A 22,698-nucleotide genomic window follows, 5' to 3' on the forward strand; every position below is an offset into this window, starting at 1 on the left:
AATCATGATCTGCCAAATTCTATACTACCATGGAAATAAAACGCAAAAGCAAATAAATGCGTCAGCGCTACCATGTGCCTATTAATACAGCGCGTTGTGACAGTTGAAAGGTCATGTCAATATCATGTAAACAAAACCGATTGACCATTTTGCAGGATGGATTTCTGGTAAGTTTTATTGCAGATGGCTTTCCGTTCATTTGATTATATATTTTGAAATGCGTGAGTAACAGTCTTGTGGCCCTGATTACCCGTTGTCTGAACATTATGACAACTTATTACAGTGTTTGAAGTAGCTAGGCCTATAATTGTATGTTGTTGATCTGTGCACGTGTATGGACTACGGTAGCTAGCTGTGATGGAGTTGGCTCGTTATGACGTTGTGTGGTACTGTAGATTTGGACATAATTGTGTCAAGTTCTGTACCTGATCACATCCATGATCATGATTGGTTTATAATGGCACAACAATATTCACCTGAATGACCCCTGATTTCCTAGTAACCACAGAACAATCATGAGCTGTTAGTCTGCTACAATGGATGGCCGACCGACTGCCTGGTTGGTTATGTCTGGTTGGTTATCGCAGAGGGTTTGGAAGGTGCTCCTTCTCAGTCTGATGTGCATTTTGAAGTCATCAATCGCACAGGTACACTTTTCAGCATAGTCTAGAATCCGTGTGTGTGTAAATTGCGGATTGGGTGTTAAACATATTCCGGATTTCCATGTCAATGTTGGCAGTGTCATATTCTTTAAAAAAACATGAAAGACTGCTGTAGCAAGCTAGTTACTGTATCTGTCTAGAATAGCCTGATATGTGAATAGCTAAGTAAGTTCCGTTATACTACTCTAGCTATTGCCATTCCAGCTGACAATCAGCTGATTGCACTTGCTAACGTTAGCTAGCTGGCTAGTTAGTTAGCTTGATGTTACTGTAGCTAAACAAGGTTAGTGACAGACGGTCACGCCAAATGCAAGTTAAGTTGCAAGACCAATGTGTTGATCTTACATTGTCTTCAACACTGTCGCTGTCAGCCAGTCTACAAAATAGATGAAACTACATTGTTTACTAACTAAAAGAGAGCAGTCACACCTTCTCTGTTTTCAGCCATCTTTATTTGGGAACCTTTCATCGTTCGTAAATTCGTCCTTATCAAGCTCTGGATGCTCGAACCAGAGCGCTCGCATTTCTAAGCAGAGCATCCAGAGTGAATTTACGAAGGCGCCCTATATCATGCTGAAACACTCCGCCTTTAGGATTGCATAGAATTAGATTGTTCAGCAACTACTTCAATAGTAACATCTGTTACCCCCAATAACTATTTTTCCATCTCCACAATAACCTTCAACCTGACATTTCTGCTTTCCACAACCCGAGTCATATTGATAACCTTACCAATAAAAGCTATGAAGTCAACTTTATTAATTATCAAAGTGTCCTTTGACACCACACAGGTACATCCATGTAAGCTCCATCAGTCTGCACTGTAGTTATTTGGCCTCTGCATATGATGCATCATGACTGATCAAATCAAATGTATTAGTCACATGCGCTGAATTCAACAGGTGTAGAGACCTTAGAGTGAAATGCTTACTTACGTACGAGCCCCTAACCAACAGTGCAGGGTTAAAAGTGTGTATAAGAACAAGAGATAATAGTAACAAGTAATTAAAAAGCAGCAGTAAAATATATATATATATATATATATACTGCTCAAAAAAATAAAGGGAACACTTAAACAACACAATGTAACTCTAAGTCAATCACACTTCTGTGAAATCAAACTGTCCACTTAGGAAGCAACACTGATTGACAATAAATTTCACATGCTGTTGTGCAAATGGAATAGACAACAGGTGGAAATTATAGGCAATTAGCAAGACACCCCCAATAAAGGAGTGGTTCTGCAGTTTAGGACCACAGACCACTTCTCAGTTCCTATGCTTCCTGGCTGATGTTTTGGTTGCTTTTGAATGCTGGCGGTGCTTTCACTCTAGTGGTAGCATGAGACTGAGTCTACAACCCACACAAGTGGTTCAGGTAGTGCAGCTCATCCAGGATGGCACATCAATGCGAGCTGTGGCAAGAAGGTTTGCTGTGTCTGTCAGCGTAGTGTCCAGAGCATGGAGGCGTTACCAGGAGACAGGCCAGTACATCAGGAGACGTGGAGGAGGGCAATAACCCAGCAGCAGGACCGCTACCTCCGCCTTTGTGCAAGGAGGAGCACTGCCAGAGCCCTGCAAAATTTCCCTCAGCAGGCCACAAATGTGCATGTGTCTGCTCTAACGGTCAGAAACAGACTCAATGAGGGTGGTATGAGGGCCCGACGTCCACAGGTGGGGGTTGTGCTTACAGCCCAACACCGTGCAGGACGTTTGGCATTGCCAGAGAACACCAAGATTGGCAAATTCGCCACTGGCGCCCTGTGCTCTTCACAGATGAAAGCAGGTTCACACTGAGCACATGTGACAGTCTGGAGATGCCGTGGAGAACGTTCTGCTGCCTGCAACATCCTCCAGCATGACCGGTTTGGCGGTGGGTCAGTCATGGTGTGGGGTGGCATTTCTTTGGGGGGCCGCACAGCCCTCCATGTGCTCGCCAGAGGTAGCCTGACTGCCATTAGGTACCGAGATGAGATCCTCAGACCCCTTGTGAGACCATATGCTGGTGCGGTTGGCCCTGGGTTCCTCCTAATGCAAGACAATGCTAGACCTCATGTGGCTGGAGTGTGTCAGCAGTTCCTGCAAGAGGAAGGCATAGATGCTATGGACTGGCCCACCCATTCCCCAGACCTGAATCCAATTGAGCACATTTGGGACATCATGTCTCGCTCCATCCACCAACGCCACGTTGCACCACAGACTGTCCAGGAGTTGGCGGATGCTTTAGTCCAGGTCTGGGAGGAGATCCCTCAGGAGACCATCTGCCACCTCATCAGGAGCATGCCCAGGCGTTGTAGGGAGGTCATACAGGCACGTGGAAGCCACACACACTACTGAGCCTCATTTTGACTTGTTTTAAGGACATTACATCAAAGTTGGATCAGCCTGTAGTGTGGTTTTCCACTTTAATTTTGAGTGTGACTCCAAATCCAGACCTCCATAAGTTGATAAATTTGATTTGATCTGCTGCGGAGGATAAGTTCATTGGAGTTCCAGCATCAGAACTTGCAGCCCAAATAAATGCTTCACAGAGTTCAAGTAACAGACACATCTCAACATCAACTGTTCAGAGGAGACTGTGGGAATCAGGCCTTCATGGTTGATTTTCTGGAAAGAACCTGCTACTAAAGGACACCAATAAGAAGAGACTTGCTTGGGCCAAGAAATACTTGCAATAGACATTAGACCGGTGGAAATCAGTTCTTTGGTCAGTCCAAATGTGAGATTTTTGGTTCCAACTGCTGTGTCTTTGTGAGTAGCAGAGTAGGTGAACAGATGATCTCTGCACGTGTGGTTCCCACCGTGAAGCATGGAGTAGGGGGCGTGAAGGTGCTTTGCTGGTGATACTGTCAATGATTCTGTCACATCTGCTCCTGCTACGCCCTCTGGTGTTCATCTGGTGTCTTCTTTACCTGCAGTTACTCTCTCTCTCTCTCCCTCTCCCTCTCTGTGTGGTTGGAGACAGGTGTGCTGGAGTCAGAGCAGATCCCTACCAGCTGCTATTTTGGGGTTAGGTCGGGGTGTGACTAGGGTGGGCATTCTAGTTTCTTTATTTATAGGTTGGCCTGGCATGGTTCCCAATCAGAGGCAGCTGTCTATCGTTGTCTCTGATTGGGGATCATACTTCGGCAGCCTTTTCCAACCTGTTGGTTGTGGGATCTTGTTTGTGTATAGCTGCCTTGAGCACTGCATAGCTTCACGTTCGTTTGGTTCTTTTTATTGTTTTTTGCCAGTTCACGTAATAAAGATGATGAACCCAAACCACGCTGCATTGTGGTCCGATTCTTTCAACAACGCTCGTGACAGTAACGATAATTATTTTGGTTCATTCATCCCCGTTTCCTCATCGGAGTCTGCTCTTGGGTTCCCCTGTGTCGCTCTGCTTAACAGATTCAAGGCACACTTAACCAGCACGGCTTCCACAGCTTCCTGCAGCGATACACCATCCCATCTGGTTTGCTCATAGTGGGACTATCATTTGTTTTTCAACAGGACAATGACCAAACACACCTCCAGGCTGTGTAAGGGCTATGTGACCAAGGAGTGATCAACTGCTGCATCAGATGACCTGGCCTCCACAGTCGTCCATCCTCAACCCAATTGAGATTGTTTGGGATGAGTTGGACCGCAGAGTGAAGGAAAAGCAGCCAACAAGTGCTCGGCATATGTGGGAACTCCTTCAAGACTGTTGGAAAAGCATTCCAGGTGAAGCTGGTTGAGAGAATGTGAAGAGTGTGCAAAGCTGTCATCAAGGCAAAGGGTGGCTACTTTGAAGAATCTAAAATATATTTTGATTTGTCTAACACTTTTAGTTACTACATGACTCCATATGTTATTTCATAGTTGTGATGTCTTGACTATTATTATACAATGAAGAAAATAGTAAAATTATAAAGAAAAACCTTTGAATGAGTAGGTGTGTCCAAACTTTGGACTGGTAATGTATTTGAATTGAATGCGCTTGTCAACAAGTGTTTATTTTTTAGAATTAGTTTTACCTTGTAGCCTAATCTGACTACTGTTACCGTCAATCAAATGCATTGACTGCTCTAGCTGCTTGATCATTTCCAATTAAATTAAGAAAACATTTTCCATTAATAATTGCATTAAAACACAAGGCTACAACAATAAACTGAAGTAAAAGGCTATTCAATTGGTTTGTCCGCTTCAGGTAGGCTACACAAGTGGCACAAATTGATTTGCAATGACTCCAGTGAAATTGTCATTTCAAACTATTTATTGTATCAAATGGCAGCCTACAATGGCATATACATTAATGGGATACCTGGTGGTTAGCAGTGGCAAATGTGTCTATCTCCACATCTGGCCTAATGTCAGCTTCTTTAAGGACTTTTCCCCATTTAAAAGAACCACAGAGTTCCCTTTCAAATTTCTACTCGGGCAGCCCCGAGACCCAAGAAGTGAGCATGCATAAAGCACTTGATGCCGTTTTCTTCAGGCAAAGTCAACATTTGAATGCAGTTTAGTTTAGTTTAAACCAAATCCGAGAAAAGGGTTGGACACAGGTGTCTCCATAATGTCAATCTAAATAGCCTACCTACAACTGGAAAAAAGTTGTCAAGATGTGCACGAGTGCTGCTCTCGCTCCTCTCGCTCATGTGACTCAGCCAATACTTGTGGTGCTCTCTCAACACACACACACACTCACACACACCCACCCCACTCACTTACTCACTCAGCAACAACCTGAAAGACGGTTGATTTGAAAACCAATAGAACATGATGGAAATGGGCTACTGGTTTGAATGGCATATGGAAGTCTTCATAAAATAATTTTGTCTAGGTTACTTTGGAGCTAGGTAAAACATGCCTCAATGTAAATGACACTGAACCAAAATATCAATGCAAAATGTAAAGTGTTGGTTTTATGTTTCATGAGCTGAAATAAAAGATCCCAGAGATTTTCCATAATGACAAAAAGCACATTTCTTAAATATGTTGTGCAGTGATTTGTTTACATCCCTTTTAGTGAGCATTTCTCCGTTGTAAGATAATTCATCCACCTGTCAAGTGTGTCATATCAATAAGCTGATTAAACAGCATGCTCATTACACAGGTGCACCTTGTGCTGGGGGCAATAGAAGGCCACTCTAAATTGTGCAGTTTTGTCACAAAACACAATTCTATAGATGTCTCAAGTTTTGAAGGAGTGTGCCATTGACATGCTGACTGCAGGAATGTCCACCAGAGCCAATTAATTGAATGTTAATTTCTCTACCATACGCCGCCTCCAATGTCGTTTTGGAGAATTATGGCAGAACGTCCAACCAGCCTCACAATCGCAGATCACCACGCCAGCCCAGGAAATCCACATCCAGCTTCTTCACCTGCGGGATCGTCAGAGACATCCACCCAGACAGCTGATGAAACTAAGGAGTATTTCTGTCTGTAATAAAACCCTTTTCTGGGGGGAAAAACAAAACAAATTCTGATTGGCTGGGCCTGGCTCCCAAGTGGGTGGGCCTATGCCCCCCAGGCCCATCCTGACTGCACACCTACCCAATCATGTGAAATCTATAGATTAGGGCCCAATGAATTTATTTTAATTGACTGATTTCCTGATATGAACTGTAACTCATTGAAATGGTTCCATGTGGCGTTTTATAATAAGGACGGTACCACTTGCTGTGCGGTAGCAGAGAGAACAGTCTATGACTTGGGTGGCTGTTAGGGCCTTCCTCTGACACCGCCTGGTATAGACGTCCTGGATGGCAGGGCGCTCGGCTCCAGTGATTTAATGGAAGTCTTCATAAAATACCTAGCTATGGAAACACAATTGCCCTAGTATAACATAAGGGTGTATACACTTGTGTTATAGTCAAATCGCAGCATATGTGATGTGAACATGAATGAAACTGCAGCATGAGTAGGGCCCAGAGTTTTCCTGGTCAGGTCATGTAGTCATGTAAAACCTGTGCGCTTGAGCATGACTGGGCCAAGTTCAGTAGCCAAACGATGTTGAGCGTTGTAGATAGAAATGGCTGAAATAAACCTGACGTGATTCCTTATTCTAAATGTCAGAGGCATGTTCGGTCTACATAGCATGCCGAATGCACCCCAGGTGTTTGCAGCATGTCAACATGAACATAACTAGGGTTTTTCTGTGAGCACGCCCACTAACCTGAAGAATAACGCAAACAACAACCATTTGGTGTGTGCTGCGTGCTGCTTAATATATAGGGCGTGACACACACGCACATTTGCTACCTAGTCTAATGTACAGGAAGAGCTCACTAGTGTTGAGAGCTCCCACAGGGTGCAAAGCCTGTGCCTCACTAATGGCTGCATTAAGCTTGGTTGTTTACCTCTATCTATCTAGGCCTCTCTCTTCTCTAATCACTCTCTTTATTAATCTTGTTTATTCACCACCAGCCTTCCTCTCCACTCGGCTGCATAGATCGACATCAGGTGAAGAGTCTTGTTTTTTTCCCTATCCATAAGCCTAGGCTCCAAAATGTGAAAACTTGCATTTGGTCTAAACCCATGGGGTTCGCCATAATGAAAGGTTATTTAAAAACGATAGATCAGGAGCCCAGCCTTAGTTGTTAATTTGATTTCCAGCCTACATGTTTAGGTGGGCTTGCTAGCTTTATAAAGGAACTTTTAAGTGAAGAGAATGCCAAGATTAACATGGTTGGTTTGGTTACCTGTCTTAATCAGGGGGCCAAGGTTCCGTTCTGGAAGCACGCTTTCCACTGTGCCCAGAGGGCACTTTCAGTATGATATCTTCTTATGGCTTAGATATCGATATGACAACAGCCAGTGAAAGGGCGCCAAATTCAAAATAACAGAAATCTCATAATTAAAATTCCTCAAACATACAAGTATTTTACACAATTTTAATGATAAACTTGTTGTTAATCCCACCACAGTGCCCGATTTCAAACAACGAAAGTACACCAAACGATTATGTTAGGTCTGCACCTAGTCACAGAAGAGCACAGCCATTTTTCCAGCCAAAGAGAGGAGTCACAAAAAGCAGAAATATAGATAAAATTAATCACTAACCTTTGATGATCTTCATCAGATGACACTCATAGGACTTCATGTTACACAATACATGTATGTTTTGTTCGATAATGTTCATATTTATATCCAAGTTTACATTGGTGCGTTACGTTCAGTAATGTTTTGCTTCCAAAACATCCAGTGATTTTGCAGAGAGCCACATCAATTTACAGAAATACTCATCATAAATGTTGATGAAAATACAAGTGTTATGCATGGAACTTTGGATACACTTCTCCTTAATGCAACCGCTGTGTCAGATTTCAAAAAAGCTTTACTGAAAGAGCACACCATGCAATAATATGAGTACAGTGCTCAGACAACAAAACAAGCCATACAGATATCCGCCATGTTGTGGAGTCAACAGAAGTCAGAAATATCATTATAAATATTCACTTATCTTCATCAGAATGCACTCCCAGGAATCCCAGTTCCACAATAAATGTTTGATTTGTTCGATAAAGTCCATAATTTATGTCCAAAAACCTCCTTTTTGTTTGCTCGTTTAGTACACAATCCAAACTCACGAGGCGCGGGCAAGTCCAGGCAAAATTTCAGATGAAAAGTTATATTACAGTTTGTAGAAACATGTCAAACAATAATGTTCTAACCAGAGAATTCCTTTGTCTGTAGAAATGCGATGGAATGCAGGTTGCTCTCACGTGAGCGCGCGTGATCAGCTCATGCCACTCTGGCAGAGCCCTGACTCATGCAGCTCTCATTCCCCCCTCCTTCACAGTAGAAGCCTCAAACAAGGTTCTAAAGAATGTTGACATCTAGTGGAAGCCTTAGGAAGTGCAATATGACCCCATAGACACTGTTTATTCGATAGGAAATGACTTGAAAAACTACAAACCTCAGATTTCCCACTTCCTGGTTGGATTTTTTTCTCAGGTTTTTGCCTGTCATATGAGTTATGTTATCCTCACAGACATCATTCAAACAGTTTTAGAAACTTCAGAGTGTTTTCTATCCAAATCTATAATATGCATATATTAGCAACTGGGCCTGAGTAGCAGGCAGTTTACTCTGGGCACTTTATTCATCCAAGCTACTCAATACTGCCACCAGCCATAAGAAGATATATAGGACGGCCACCCTCTGCTTTTAACCACTGGTCGGCATGGTGTCTTTTGTCCCCAAGACTGCCCATAGGTTACTTCAGTGTTACTCCAGTGCTGTCCAGTAGATGTTCAACTCTATTTTTAGATTGTTTGGTAACACTTTACATTAAGTTTCCCCTATTACTATGTAACTATACAGTAATAACTGTAGTAACAGGCGTTACTGTGTAATTACATGGTAATAGTGTTTAGTAGTATCAGTTATTAAACATTTGGAATAAGGACGGTAATTATACATCCATTTTCTGAAGTTTATTCCACATGTTTAATTATTAATGTTATTAAATTTTCTTGTTCCACTATAACTTAATTATGTTTGAAAGTCACCTGTGAATTACCACATTAATAACGGCAAACAAATTGTGACCTTGTTACATGTAACTGCATGGTACCACTACCGTCAAATCCACAGGTAATCCCAGGATTGATCTCAATCTAATTATGTAAATAGGCTAGGACTTGGTAACAACAATTGTAACAAGGCACACCTTGCTATTAACTACAGGTTGTTTTCAGTAGTTTATTTACACGTTATAACCCGGCCCAAAGGGTGTATATTGAATCAAATGTTATGGAACTAAAATGTTGTTACAAAGGATACACCTGTAACCAATGTTCCCTACCCCAAAAATTGGCACTGAGCAAATTGCAGGTCTGCCAAGTGCAAACTTGAACGTTGTGAAAATTCTGTGCAACTTCCAGCGCGCATTTACTGTGAACACTGAGGCTGTACAGCTTTAAGTTAGTTTTAACAGTGGCCATGTAGGCAACTGTGGCTATTTAATCATAATGTAGGCCTACCAGAGTGGCCTACCATAAGAAAACAATGGAAAAAATCCATCCCATGTAATTTTAACATGGAAATAGTTTGATCATTCAGCCTACAGTAGCAGTCAGTGTGTGGTGTTCAATGTAGGCCTACATTCCATGAGACTTTTGAAGAAAAAAAACATACAGGGCTTGACATTATCTCCTTCAGACAAGGAGGTGGCTGAAAATGTTGTTGCGTTGTTTGATGCAAAAAAAACATTATACAAAATAAAAAAGCATTATTATTCACATACCATTTATTGCAGAGAATCAGACAATTATGCTACCCTCTTCCTATTGTCTACTTAGCTTATTCAAGCCTGTCTCAAAAAACACTGCCCCTTTAAGACAAACAAAAAAACTCTTTACCTGACTCGGCTTTCAAAGATGCCTTGAAATGTACACATTTTGTGCCCTTGTAGGAAGCAATCACTCCTCTATTGCTGACTACACATGATCTATAACTGGGCTAAGAACTCACTAACAAGCAAAGGATATGAACAAAATGTGCCTGTGGCTACATGCAGCTCTCTTGTTGATCTCAAAACAAACGCATCTACGTATGACCGCTCATGCTGTAAACACAGTCCAGTTCAAAGTAAATGGCACAGATGTAATAGAATCCTACTTCGATGCCTAAAACAAAATCGAATAGTTCGTTTTTGTTTCGGTATGTTGCATTGAAAGTGGCTAATATTGTGTTCACAATTGCCACAGTAAAAGGAAACGTTGATTGTGTTAACAGGAAAAACTCTACACATTCTGGGTCAAGATCACTGTCTGAGTCCAAATGCAAGCCGAGATCTACCGCTCATAGAAAAATGCAAGCCTATGCAACATTAACCAATTAAAAACAGTACTGTAGTAAGCTATAGGCCCAATACATTATCACTGCGTATTGGCTTTGCTTGAATTGCCCTGCCAATGCATTGTTGTTCGAGCCATTTAAAAATATATATTTTTCAACATTTGTGAGTCACAGCTGACTGTGCATACATTTAAATAATTAGCTTTTTATCTTATTTTTTGGGGCTGATGGTGCCTGCATCTGATGGTCAGTCTCAGCGGAGGGAGCAGCAGACTGGGGGTCCGCCTCTCACCATCCCTACTCTTTCCCTTTCCTCCACTGACATTGACCAAAAAGGAACACCGTTTTCCGGTTGATTTTGGAAACTTGAGTCGCACCGCATTACTTCTGCCTCATCCACAAATTCATGTTGTTAAACCTATGAAGAGAGAAAGTGAAATATTCCTCTATATTAAAAAGGACCCAAGCCGCTAATAATAACAACAAACAAAGCAAGCTTATAAAATACACTTTCCTACTCATTCATTACTGCTGCACTGCTTGTTGTAGCGCTGAGTGGAAATAGTAAAAATGCAAGAATTTTACGGCTTACAAAAGTGTTGAAAACAAAGTGTTGACAGTGCTGAGTAAGAACTTAAACATGCTCTTTGCTGTATTTGTTGACAGTCTCTCTCTAGCCATGGTTTTAAACATTTGTAAATCTCATGGTACCAATTTTGCTGTAGCTTTCTTTTATGCCTGCAACATTACTGCAGACACCGTAATCTGAGCCATCCGAGGTGTACTTGATTTGCTCTCTGGGCCCGCCTGTAGGCAGATGTTGTACATTCAGGCAAATTAAATGGTTCAAAAATGGCAACAGTTCTCGCCTACCCGGCGCGCAAGGCAGCTGAATTGGGTGCACCTACTATCAACTGCCCGAGACAAAAAAAAAAAAAAAAAGGAACACAAGGCATAATTCCTTGGGTTTTTTACAGAAATGTTTGGTGATTGACTAGTGATTTACTGCTGTGATTACTGCTCTCGAAAGTTGAGTGAACTTCAATCAGTTACATTGCTTGTAACTGTAATGTACAGGCTTAGGAGCAAGCAACATAAGTCAAATTAATGTAAAGTAAAATAACTTACTATGGACTTACAATGTAACAACAATTTTGCAGAAATAGGCTAACAAGAAGTTAGGAGACAGAGTATTAGGTATAACCCTTTTAGTTGCATTGTACTTACAATAAAACAACCTTTAACAACCAACTCTGTTATTACAAAGAATAAACATGTATTTACAATGTACTTACCCAGGAAAGGGGCAAACCTAGTCAGTTGTACTACTGAATACATTCAACTGAAATGTGTCTTCCGCATTTAACCCAACCCTCTGAATCAGAGAGGTGCGGGGGGCTGCCTTAATCGACATCCACGTCTTCGGCGCCTGGGGAACAGTGGGTTAACTACCTTGCTCAGGAGCAGAATGACAGATTTTTACCTTGTCAGCTCAGGATTCGATCTAGCAGTGGGCCAGTAATATTTTGGTTACTGGCCCAACGCACCTACCTGCCAGGCTACCTTCCTTCAAACTGCATGCAGAGACATAGAAATGGTATCCACGAGTTCATCTGACTCTGGGGAAGTAGATAAATGGCCTCTTACAATCTCTCTCCACCTGATGTAGCACTTCTCTCCACCAGGTGTAGCACTTCTCTCATCGTTTAAAAACAAGAAATGGACAGTGACGAGGGTAAGGGGGGACACCTAGTCATATTTTGCGTCGTCACTGCAAGCGATCACGACTCTCAAAAAAACTTCTGTTTACTTCCTGAAAACCCGATTCAAATTCGACACAAATCTCCAAATAGGTATGTAATCACACATTATATAAACTCTTTATAGATTTACATTTTAGAACCGATAAATAAAAGTTTAAAAAAAAGCAATTTTCCCACACATCTCTCCTTCTTACTATCACGCATTAGTTTCTCCACCCACCATTTTTAAAAAGACCCGACGGGGCTCATTGCCTGCTTGAATCATGCAGAAACGGGCAGCGTTTAGGTCATGTAATTTATTTGTTGCAAAAGGGAGAAAGTGTGCTTTACAATGGTATTGACATTACAGTTGATCTGTAACTATTATGTTTTTGGGGCGCTAAAATAAGGTAAATTGTACAGACCAAGGCGATGTATAAAAGAGAGTGAGTTTACGTGACATTTTTAAACTAGGACTCCGGTACACAGACGAGCAGTGGGGGCTACACCACTAGCTAGCTAGAACACCAGTAGACCACATCCTTTGCCCGTGCCTGCCAAGCACTGCTTTCCTGCAGTTCTGTTAACGTTACAATTTTGTGACGTTTAAAGACCGAGTTGGAAAACATATTGACATTGTTCCAGGGCTTAGCTAGCTGCTTGCTAGGTAGCTAGCTCGCAAATTAATTTATGCAGGAATGTTAGCTGGCTTTGCTACCCTGTGTTTGTATGTTTTATTTATTTTCTTTTCAAATTCTTTTCCCCAATTCATATCCAATTGGTAGTTATCCCATGCTGCAGAGGACTGGGAGAGGCAAACTGATTTTGACATGCACGCTTAACCCGGAAGCCCGCACCAATGTGTCAGGAGTACACCTGGTGACCGTGTCAGATGCATGATGGAACATGGACATCCCGGCCGGCCAAACCCTGTCCAAACCAAGACGACGCTGGGCCAATTGTGTGTCGCCTCATGGGTCTTCCGGTCGCGGCCGGCTGCGACACAGCCCAGTATCGAACCAGGATCTGTAGTAAACTTAGACCGCTGCGCCACTCGGGAGGCCCCCATAGTCAATAGTTATTTCACTTACATTAAATTACTTGTTTGTAGGTAAGTACATTGTAAATACATGTATATCCTTTGTAACAACATTGTAATAACAGAGTTGGTTGTTAAATATTGTTATATTGTAATTGTAATGTAAATCTAACTAAAATGGTTATATCTAATCAGGGCAAGAGAGTAAGGCTCGTCAACAAAAAAAAGTAAAGATAAATAAATATAGTCTGACAAACAATGTAGATTTCATTTTCCGAATGGACAAGTAAAAGATCACTATCAAACAATTACTCTGATAAGAATTGGAGAAGGCAGGGCATTGCATGGTTGGCATTCTGAGTAAAATGCCTATACATGTATTCCAATTTTCTATAACCTATTTAAACAAACATGTTATATTTACACAAAGCAAGAGAACAATGGAGACTGCGCTAGTCTCACCAAAGCAGCGCAAAATATCCAATCATAAATAAATTTTTCTCTTGAATGTCGGATGATCTGGGCCAATAGCCGTAGTCTTTTTTTTTATAGCGGACACTCCGGTGTCTTATTGTTATAGAAGCCCAGATTTTCTATTATCTCTACATTTGATATTAGTATTGGCCTATTAAGCCATTCTTACAGTGCGACAGATGCTAGATTTCTCCTGCCGCGCTTTATCATGATCAAACAGTGAATAACGTTAGATATCTCTAAGTTTGAAGTTGTATTTTAATGACCCAAAAACATGGGAGCTATAATAATAATAAGATATCAAAGAAACAAAAGTAACATATAAAAATCTAACCTGAGCAAAGCATTATAAGACTGAAATTATTTCTTGTCATTGCGAACCAAACAACCAAAAGTGTAATCCCACTAACTGAAATATCATAAAAATATTCAAACAAATGAATGTTATGAAGAGTATTTTTCAAACTACTCTAATAAAGTTTTAAATGTTTTAAAGTTGCAGATTTTAAAATGGAATAGTTCTAAACTGATGTGTATATATATATATTTAATATATATATATATTTAAAAAATAAAAAAAACTTTTTACCCCTTTTTCATAGTTACAGTCTTGTCCCATCGCTGCAACTGTACAGACTCGGAAGAGGCGAAGGTCAAGAGCCATGCGTCCTCCGAAACACGGCCCTTCCAAGCCGCACTGCTTCTTGACACACTGGTTGCTTAACCCGGAAGCCAACTGCACTAATGTATGGGAGGAAACACACAACTAGCTACCGAAGTCAGCGTGCCCGGCACGCCATAGGAGTCGCTAGAGCGCGATGGGACAAGGACATCACCGTCTGGCCTAACCCGCACTACGCTGGGCCAATTGTGTATCGCCTCATGGGTCTCCTGTTCGCGGCCGGCTGTGACACAGCCTGGGTCTGTAGTGACGCCTCTAGCACAGCGACGCAGTGCCTTAGACCGCTGCGCCACTCGGGAGGCTCACAGATTTATTTTAAATTACAAATATTTTAGGCCACAAGAAGTGAAATTGAGCAAACAATACTAAGGTGACGAGTTGAGAGAATTTAGGCTACAGCTGAGGAAAGCCTATGAAAGAAATTATGCATTGTGGACCTTAGTCTATTTCTTTAGTGTTAATATTCTCATGTCTCCTAATTTCTCCTGGTTAGCCTATATTGTGCAAAAATGTTGTTACATTGTAACTACATAGTAATTCAAGTTATTTCACTTTACATTAAAAACCTCAGTCTAAGCGGTTGTGGGTTCTACTAAGCTAACATATGGAATTGTTTTAAGCTGGACATACCATGTATCAATTAGCTATTTGATTTTGAATTTAGGAACCCTTTAGATATAAGAATTTAAGAACCCTTTAGGTATATATATATATATATATATATATATATATTTTAAAAATGGAACATTATTTGATCAAATCTAGAATTTGGCCTTTACTACTATCGCCCATAGAAACACATTGACTAATACATTCATAAATGGCAAATAAGACAGTAAAAAAATGAATCACAAGGAACAAGGTTTTAAGTGTCTGTCGTATATCTAGGAGATATAAGAAAGCTCAGGACACATATTTAACCCCTGATTTTTGTTAGCACAAAACTACCTCCGTACAGTACTTACATTCCATGTTAATCGACCTGGCCAAGGCTTTCGACTCTGTCAATCACCACATCCTCATCGGCAGACTCGATAGCCTTGGTTTCTCAAATGATTGCCTCGCCTGGTTCACCAACTACTTCTCTGATAAAGTTCAGTGTGTCAAATCGGAGGGCCTGTTGTCCGGGCCTCTGGCAGTCTCTATGGGGGTGCCACAGGGTTCAATTCTTGGGCCGACTCTCTTCTCTGTATACATCAATGATGTCGCTATTGCTGCTGGTGAGTCTCTGATCCACCTCTACGCAGACGACACCATTCTGTATACTTCTGGCCCTTCTTTGGACACTGTGTTTACAACCCTCCAGACGAGCTTCAATGCCATACAACTCTCCTTCCGTGGCCTCCAACTGCTCTTAAATACAAGTAAAACTAAATGCATGCTCTTCAAACGATCGCTGCCTGCACCTGCCTGCCTGTCCAGCATCACTACTCTGGACGGTTCTGACTTAGAATATGTGGACAACTACAAATACTTAGGTGTCTAGTTAGACTGTAAACTCTCCTTCCAGACTCACATCAAACATCTCCAATCCAAAGTTAAATCTAGAATTGGCTTCCTATTTCGCAACAAAGCATCCTTCACCCAAACATACCCTCGTAAAACTGACCATCCTACCAATCCTCGACTTCGGCGATGTCATTTACAAAATAGCCTCCAATACCCTACTCAATAAATTGGATGCAGTCTATCACAGTGCCATCCGTTTCATCACCAAAGCCCCATATACTACCCACCACTGCGACCTATACGTTCTCGTTGGCTGGCCCTCGCTTCATACTCGTCGCCAAACCCACTGGCTCCAGGTCATCTACAAGACCCTGCTATGTAAAGTCCCCCCTTATCTCAGCTCGCTGGTCACCATAGCAGCACCCACCTGTAGCACACGCTCCAGCAGGTATATCTCTCTGGTCATCCCCAGAACCAATTCTTCCTTTGGCCGCCTCTCCTTCCAGTTCTCTGCTGCCAATGACTGGAACGAACGACAAAAATCTCTGAAACTGGAAACGCTTATCTCCCTCACTAGCTTTAAGCACCAGCTGTCAGAGCAGCTCACAGATTACTGCACCTGTACATAGCCCATCTATAATTTAGCCCAAACAACTACCTCTACCCCTACTGTATTTATTTGGCTCCTTTGCACCTCATTATTTTTATTTCTACTTTGCACATTCCTCCACTGCAAATCTACCATTCCAGTGTTTTACTTGCTATATTGTATTTACTTCGCCACCATGGCCTTTACCTCACTTATCTCACCTCATTTGCACACATCGTATATAGACTTATTTTTCTACTTTATTATTGACTGTAGGTTTGTTTTACTCCATGTGTAACTCTGCTGTTGTATGTGTCCAACTGCTTAGCTTTATCTTGGCCAGGTCGCAATTGTAAATAAGAACTTGTTCTCAACTTGCCGACCTGGTTAAATAAAGGTGAAATAAAAAAATAAAAAAATAAATCTGTGTGGGTTACCTTCAGACGAGTTCCATGACACTTGTGGGGGTCGTAGAGCCAAATGGAGGTCACAACTGTATAGGCCAAACCATTCAGACGCTAAGATGTTCTCGTGAGAAGACCGATTTTCGGGACGTCTCATGGTCTGACAAACACTGCTGTACCTCGACCACCTTCCACTGCAGATGCGAAGGCCAACATAGGCGGATGTGGTGGATTGAGACTTAGCCCATGCTTAAATTTATAGCTTTTGATATGGATTTTTTATTATGTTACTTAATTTGTCCTATTTAGCTAGCTTGCTGTTTCTAGCTAATTTGTCCTGTGATATAAACAGTAGGTTGTTATTTTACCTGAAATGCACAAGGTCCTCTACTCCGACAATTAATCCACACATAAAACGGTCGGTCAACTGAATAATTTCTAGTCATCTCTCCTTCCAGGCTTTTTCATCTTTGTACTTATATTGTGATTGGCATTTAAACTTTCATAGTATTACCACGACAACAGGCAATACAGTTTGTCTTTCAATCACCCACATGGGTATAACCAATGAAGAGATGGCACGTGGGTAGCTGCTTCTATAAACCGATGAGGAGATGGGAGAGGCAGGACTTGCAGCGCGATCTGCGTCAGAAATAGAAAGGACTTCTATTTTAGCTCTTGGCAACACAGACGCGCGTGAGCAGTGTGGGTGCAATAATTGAATAACATAGATTTCTAAATGTATTTTGCAACGCGAAGTGCACTCAAAGCGAACGGTGAAGTCAGGGTATTTTACACTATGTTGGGATAAAAAAAAATGGAGTATAATGCTTATGGATGTTATCCCCAATAGATGTTCATGTCATCTTCACCAATCAACTGCATTACACTTAACTTCCAACACCAATTTCTGGCTAGCTATGCTACCATATTATCCGAATGGGAGTTAGAGGTTAACAAAATCTAAACCCGAAAAAGGACCACTTCTAAATATTATGCAGCAAAAACAGACAAATCTATAAAATCCAGATTTTAGTAACCACATTGTGGGCTTGTTAGAACACATAAATTATGACCGACTAGACAAATATCCACTTTCTTATACCAGGTTATTTGAATGGGCGCCAATGACAGCGTCCTTGTGCTATTCCCCACGGTATGTGTTCTAATGATCTCTTCCCGCATGCATGCTCACTCTATAGAGTCACAGAGCACTTCTAACCAATAAAACAATGTGTCTAGACTAGAGACAATTATTGAACTGATTTGGCCAATGTCATGTGCTTTGCAATCAGTAAAAATGTTCTCTCTCTCTCTCCAATTTATCCTGGACAGTTTTGTCCACTGTTAGATAATCCCATGTTTTTCTCCTGATAGAAAGATTATCTGCATTGGACCTCTGCAACCACCTCTCCTAACCTAGGTGAGCAAAACTGACACACACACTTTGACCTTCACTGGTGAAACACTGGAATGACAACACACATAATGTAGATTTTCCATCTTTAATAGACAGAGAAACCCATCAACATGATCTCTATCTCATGGTCTTATTCCATACCCTCCGCTGTCTCTATCTTTACTTCAGTCCTTATATAGCCTGTCAAGTGTGATCTAAATGGGACATCAAAGCCTTCAGCCCCCTATACCCTCTTCCCCATCTCCCCGTTATCTCTTCTCCTCGACATGGCAAATGTGTGGTCTCCAGGACATGTCTTATACTGGTTGGGATGCAGACAGTTAGCCTCTGTTTGCTTACCTCCACCATGCTGCCCTGTGATTGGTCAGTCGAGCCGATCTCTGTTTTTGTCTATGGATGCCAGGGAGAGGAGGAAAGGGACAGGGTAGTATGTGATCAAGGAGGAATCAGGGGTGACAACAACAAGGAGGAAAATAGGGTAAGAAGGAAGAGAGGAGATTGACAAGGAAGAAGGAAAATAGATGGAGTAAAGAAGGAGTGGATAAGGATGTTACTGGTCCCTGAGAGTCAAATTAAAGGTGTCCTGCAGCTCCTCATCCAGGCTCCAGTGGGAGGTGGATTAGTGGAGTGCCAAGGTTGTTATGATGACTGCTAATGACAGGCAGCCAGGCAGGGGCTTTTTTCCCTTAAGTAAAAGTTAATAAAGCTTCAAGTTTTCCTTCATATTCGAGATTACAAAAGTGGGAGTTCTTGAATCCTTGTCGGAAGAAAACCTTAAAACAGTAAATCATTAAACCCCAGAAGGAATTCTGATGAAATTGTATTGGTTCTAGAGTCATTAGGTTAAACGTTCAGACTACATAGGCAAGTTACCGGTGTCAATTATTGTTGAAAAAAAATCTCTGGTAAAATAAAGGTAACATTTATTAATAGGTCTAGATCATATTAGAACTTTTATAAATATTCTCTCTGTGCAGTGGAAGGCTCCGGTGTTTTCTTCAATGCCCGCACCAACCTTCTTAAACCCCGGAAGGAGGCAGAGAGAGGAAGATGGTCAAGGTAATTGGGACACAAACCAGGTTTCCATCCAACCTTATTGTGCGAGTAAAGTACATGTCACGACAGGCCTGATGGAAACAGCTAATTTGTCTGTAAACTTGCCAAATGTTGACAAAACAAAATACGCCAGACAAGGTGGGATCTTTTTGTCTTTAAAATTCATTATCGAACCAAACTATGTTATGTGGTCCTCGCACTACGACTCGGGGAAAGCATGCAGTTTATTAGGCTAGAGATGAAACATGTTATCATGAACTTCACAGGTTGGCGAAAGTGCAAAGTAATGAGCTTGATACTCCTTTCCAATAAATATCGAGGGTCTTATTCTGGTGAAATGATGATCGATGCTTTGGCTGTCGTTTGACAAATAAAAAAATACTTGCTCTTTTCACCAAAATAATCTCATCATGTAGTCTATAACCGCACTGTGTCTGCGAGCTGTTGGCTGGAGGCCACGTGCCAATTTGAGTGGGCACATTCACTGTATAAAGTTACATTTTTCTTGACAAAATCATCGAGTTGAACGCAATAGAAACCCATTTAACTTGTATTTTATATCCTGTGCATGGGAATTATATCGCACATTTTTTTTATGTGCTCTACTTTTATCACGCACAGCATTTTGTCAGCAAGAAGTCAATTTGATGGAAAGACATCTCAGGTGTGAAAATGCGCGTATTGTTTTTGTGCACATTTTTTTAACATTGAATGAAAATCTGTCGCCAATTGGATGGAAACCTAGCTAATGTGTGAGGTTTTTTTTTCTACCTGCAAAGTGAGGAAAATTACAAGCCACAGTTTGTGAGAGTGAGATAGAGAAGGTGTGTGCGTGTGACCAATGAGCAAGCAAGCAAGCCGACAGTCTCTAGAGGTGATAAGGAAGTGAAGATCACGTCTCCAGGGAACCAGGCATCTACAGTATATTAGACCATTCCCATTAAACCTGGAACCTTCTAGTTGCCACAGGGCAAGTGTTGTTGTTTACTCCTTTTTGTTTGGAAGGACATCCCATGAAATATTGCATGACGGTTACACATTTAGTCATCAGGTTTAGTTGATGAGTTGAAATGTTTTCTTTTTTTTGTCCCTTAAAGGATCACTTTATTAAAGACTATATATTTGTTGTGTGTTTTTTTTTATTAGTATTTGGCCTCGGGTTGATATGGTCCTTAAAAGTCAGAAGTGTGCATGTCAGCAGTTACATTTTCAAGATGGAGCACAAGTGTGATGATGTGTTTTGCATCACACTTTAGCTTTTTATTGAAAGTGCTTTATCTTAAAGGGGCAATCAGCAGTAGAGACACTAACAAAGCCAACTCTACGCCACTGCTTTGGTAAAAAGGTGAGGGAAGGAACTGGAGAAATGTAACCATTCTCAAACTCATAGACAGAGCTATGGATGCAAGGACTGACCATCCATGATATAAACATTATAGTTTTAAGCATGTTTTGAGGCTATACAGTGTTTGTTTAGATTTACTTTGTGTATAAACATTTCCGTAAAACAAGCTTATATTGTGGGTACTTGATGGGTTGAGACATTTGAACTACACTCCTATATTACCCAAGAATCAATGGGTACATATCATTAATTTATAACATAAATGGATGTACCAACTGCAGATTGACCCTTTAAATGTTGCTGCTGACATGCACAACCTTCTGAGACCATATTAACAGTGGACTAATTATCAAAAGTGAAGTTATCCTTTAACTCCCCAACAGAAAAAAAGCTCCATAATTTACTTTCTGATTTCTGTTTTGTTTTTATGTGGATATGGCAAAATATGTAGACAAATCTTGTCACTCAGACTTGTTGACTGTTGGATGAGGGTTGACGCTACACTGCTCATCCTCAATAGCAGCAGTCTGGTGGATGAGGGTTGATGTTAGCAGCAGTGTGGTAGATGGGTGATTCTCATGAAACCAATTTTAACAATGGCCGTAGCAAATTGAGTTCGAAAACCATGATGTATCTGCAACAATCCACAATCATTCTGATGACTGAGATGTATAGTTTATGGTGCAGTGTTTTGTAGTATTATCTCAAATAAGGACACACAGCAACGAGGTTCTAGCTCCAGCATGTTTACTAACCTAACCCTCGCATGTCATACATAGGTACGGATACCCCCAAGGGACATCCTACTACAGCTTCCCCTCTCCCATGAACAAGAACTCAACATGCATAAGCACTGAAGCATAACTGAAATGCAATTTGGAAACCAGTATTATTCTCTAACATGCTACTTCCCATCCTGAAACAGTATGAAAGCATTAAATCACACAGTATGAACATTAACTTAGGTACAGTCTCTTTTTGCTGGGTATGGTCCCCAACAGTATGTTTTCTCTTCACGTAACCTAGTATTTCAGCCACTCTGGTGGCTTCACATCCCTTTTTGGGCGCACTTGTGACTCTGTGAGCATTCTCTCTCCTTCACCCTCTTTTTGTGCATTTTCTGTGGCCTCAGTCTGTGTGGCTGGTAGATCTGAAAGATCTCTGAGGTGTGTTTTGTTCCTTCGTACCTCTTCCGAGCCTGTGTCCACCAGATAGGAGCGTGGGGCATCCGCTTTCCTAAGCACTATTGCTGGTATCTTTGAGTTTGTAATCCACACACATTGACCTTCAGTCAACTCTGGCCTCGCCGTAGTACGGTGTATCCGATTAAAGTCTCCAGTCTGCGTTTGTTTCAGCCGTTTGTCCCTCTCAGCGAAGGCCTTCCTGTTAGGCCATCGGGGTTTAAGCTGAGCCGGCGAGACAGACAATGGGGAACGCATTCTCCTTCCCATCAGGAGCTCGGCAGGCGACGGCCCATGATGCAGTGGTGTAACTCTGTAAGCTAACAGAGCCCTGTATGGATCCTTGTTATTTTTTCAGCAGTCCCTTGACTGTTTTCACAGCTCTCTCTGCCTCACCATTACTCTGTGCATGGTAGGGGCTACTGGTCACGTGTGTATTCTGCGGCAAAAGCAGAAAAGGAGCTTGCAGAGAACTGGAGAGCGTTATCTGTAACCAGGACCTCAGCGACCCCTTGCCTGGAAAATATTGACTTTAATCCATTGATAACACCCGCTGATGTGGTTATGGGTGTCTTTGCTATTTCAATGTATCTTGAATAGTAATCTACCACTAGCAGATAAGTGTTATTTTTCCAATAGAACATATTGGAAATGGCCATGCCTTTTGCCATGGCCGTTTTGGCAGCTCCGTTGCCATCATTGGCTCCGGATGACAAGGTTGACATTTTGTACAGACCTCACACTGGGCCACCATCTTGGCAATCTGAGTACTCAGACCAAGCCACCACACCGACTGTTGAGCCCTCAGTCTGCATGTGACACTCGTGCACTCTGTCTAGCATTTCTGGTTGTAGAGTCTCTGGGCTAACTATCCGTTGTCCTTTC

At 41.6% G+C, this 22,698-nt stretch overlaps 1 protein-coding gene across 3 annotated transcripts in view; it reads left to right on the forward strand.

Annotated features, from left to right (window-relative positions):
- Positions 1-3: 3 nt before the first annotated feature.
- LOC115145278 (rho guanine nucleotide exchange factor 18-like) overlaps positions 4-22,698 on the forward strand; it is a 70,243-nt gene continuing 47,548 nt past the window's right edge. Inside the window, exons 1-3 of one of the 3 annotated variants that reach the window (XM_029686718.2) lie at positions 124-167; positions 18,189-18,234; positions 19,209-19,290. In XM_029686718.2, coding sequence (XP_029542578.1) covers positions 19,233-19,290 — 58 coding nt within the window. In that variant the 5' untranslated portion in view covers positions 124-167; positions 18,189-18,234; positions 19,209-19,232. Of the gene's footprint in view, positions 168-18,188; positions 18,235-19,208; positions 19,291-22,698 lie in introns of all 3 variants that reach the window. The other 2 variants (XM_029686717.2, XM_029686719.2) reach the window with 2 other exon arrangements.

This window comes from Oncorhynchus nerka, linkage group LG17 (genome assembly GCF_034236695.1).
Source record: "Oncorhynchus nerka isolate Pitt River linkage group LG17, Oner_Uvic_2.0, whole genome shotgun sequence".
NCBI lineage: Eukaryota > Metazoa > Chordata > Actinopteri > Salmoniformes > Salmonidae > Oncorhynchus > Oncorhynchus nerka.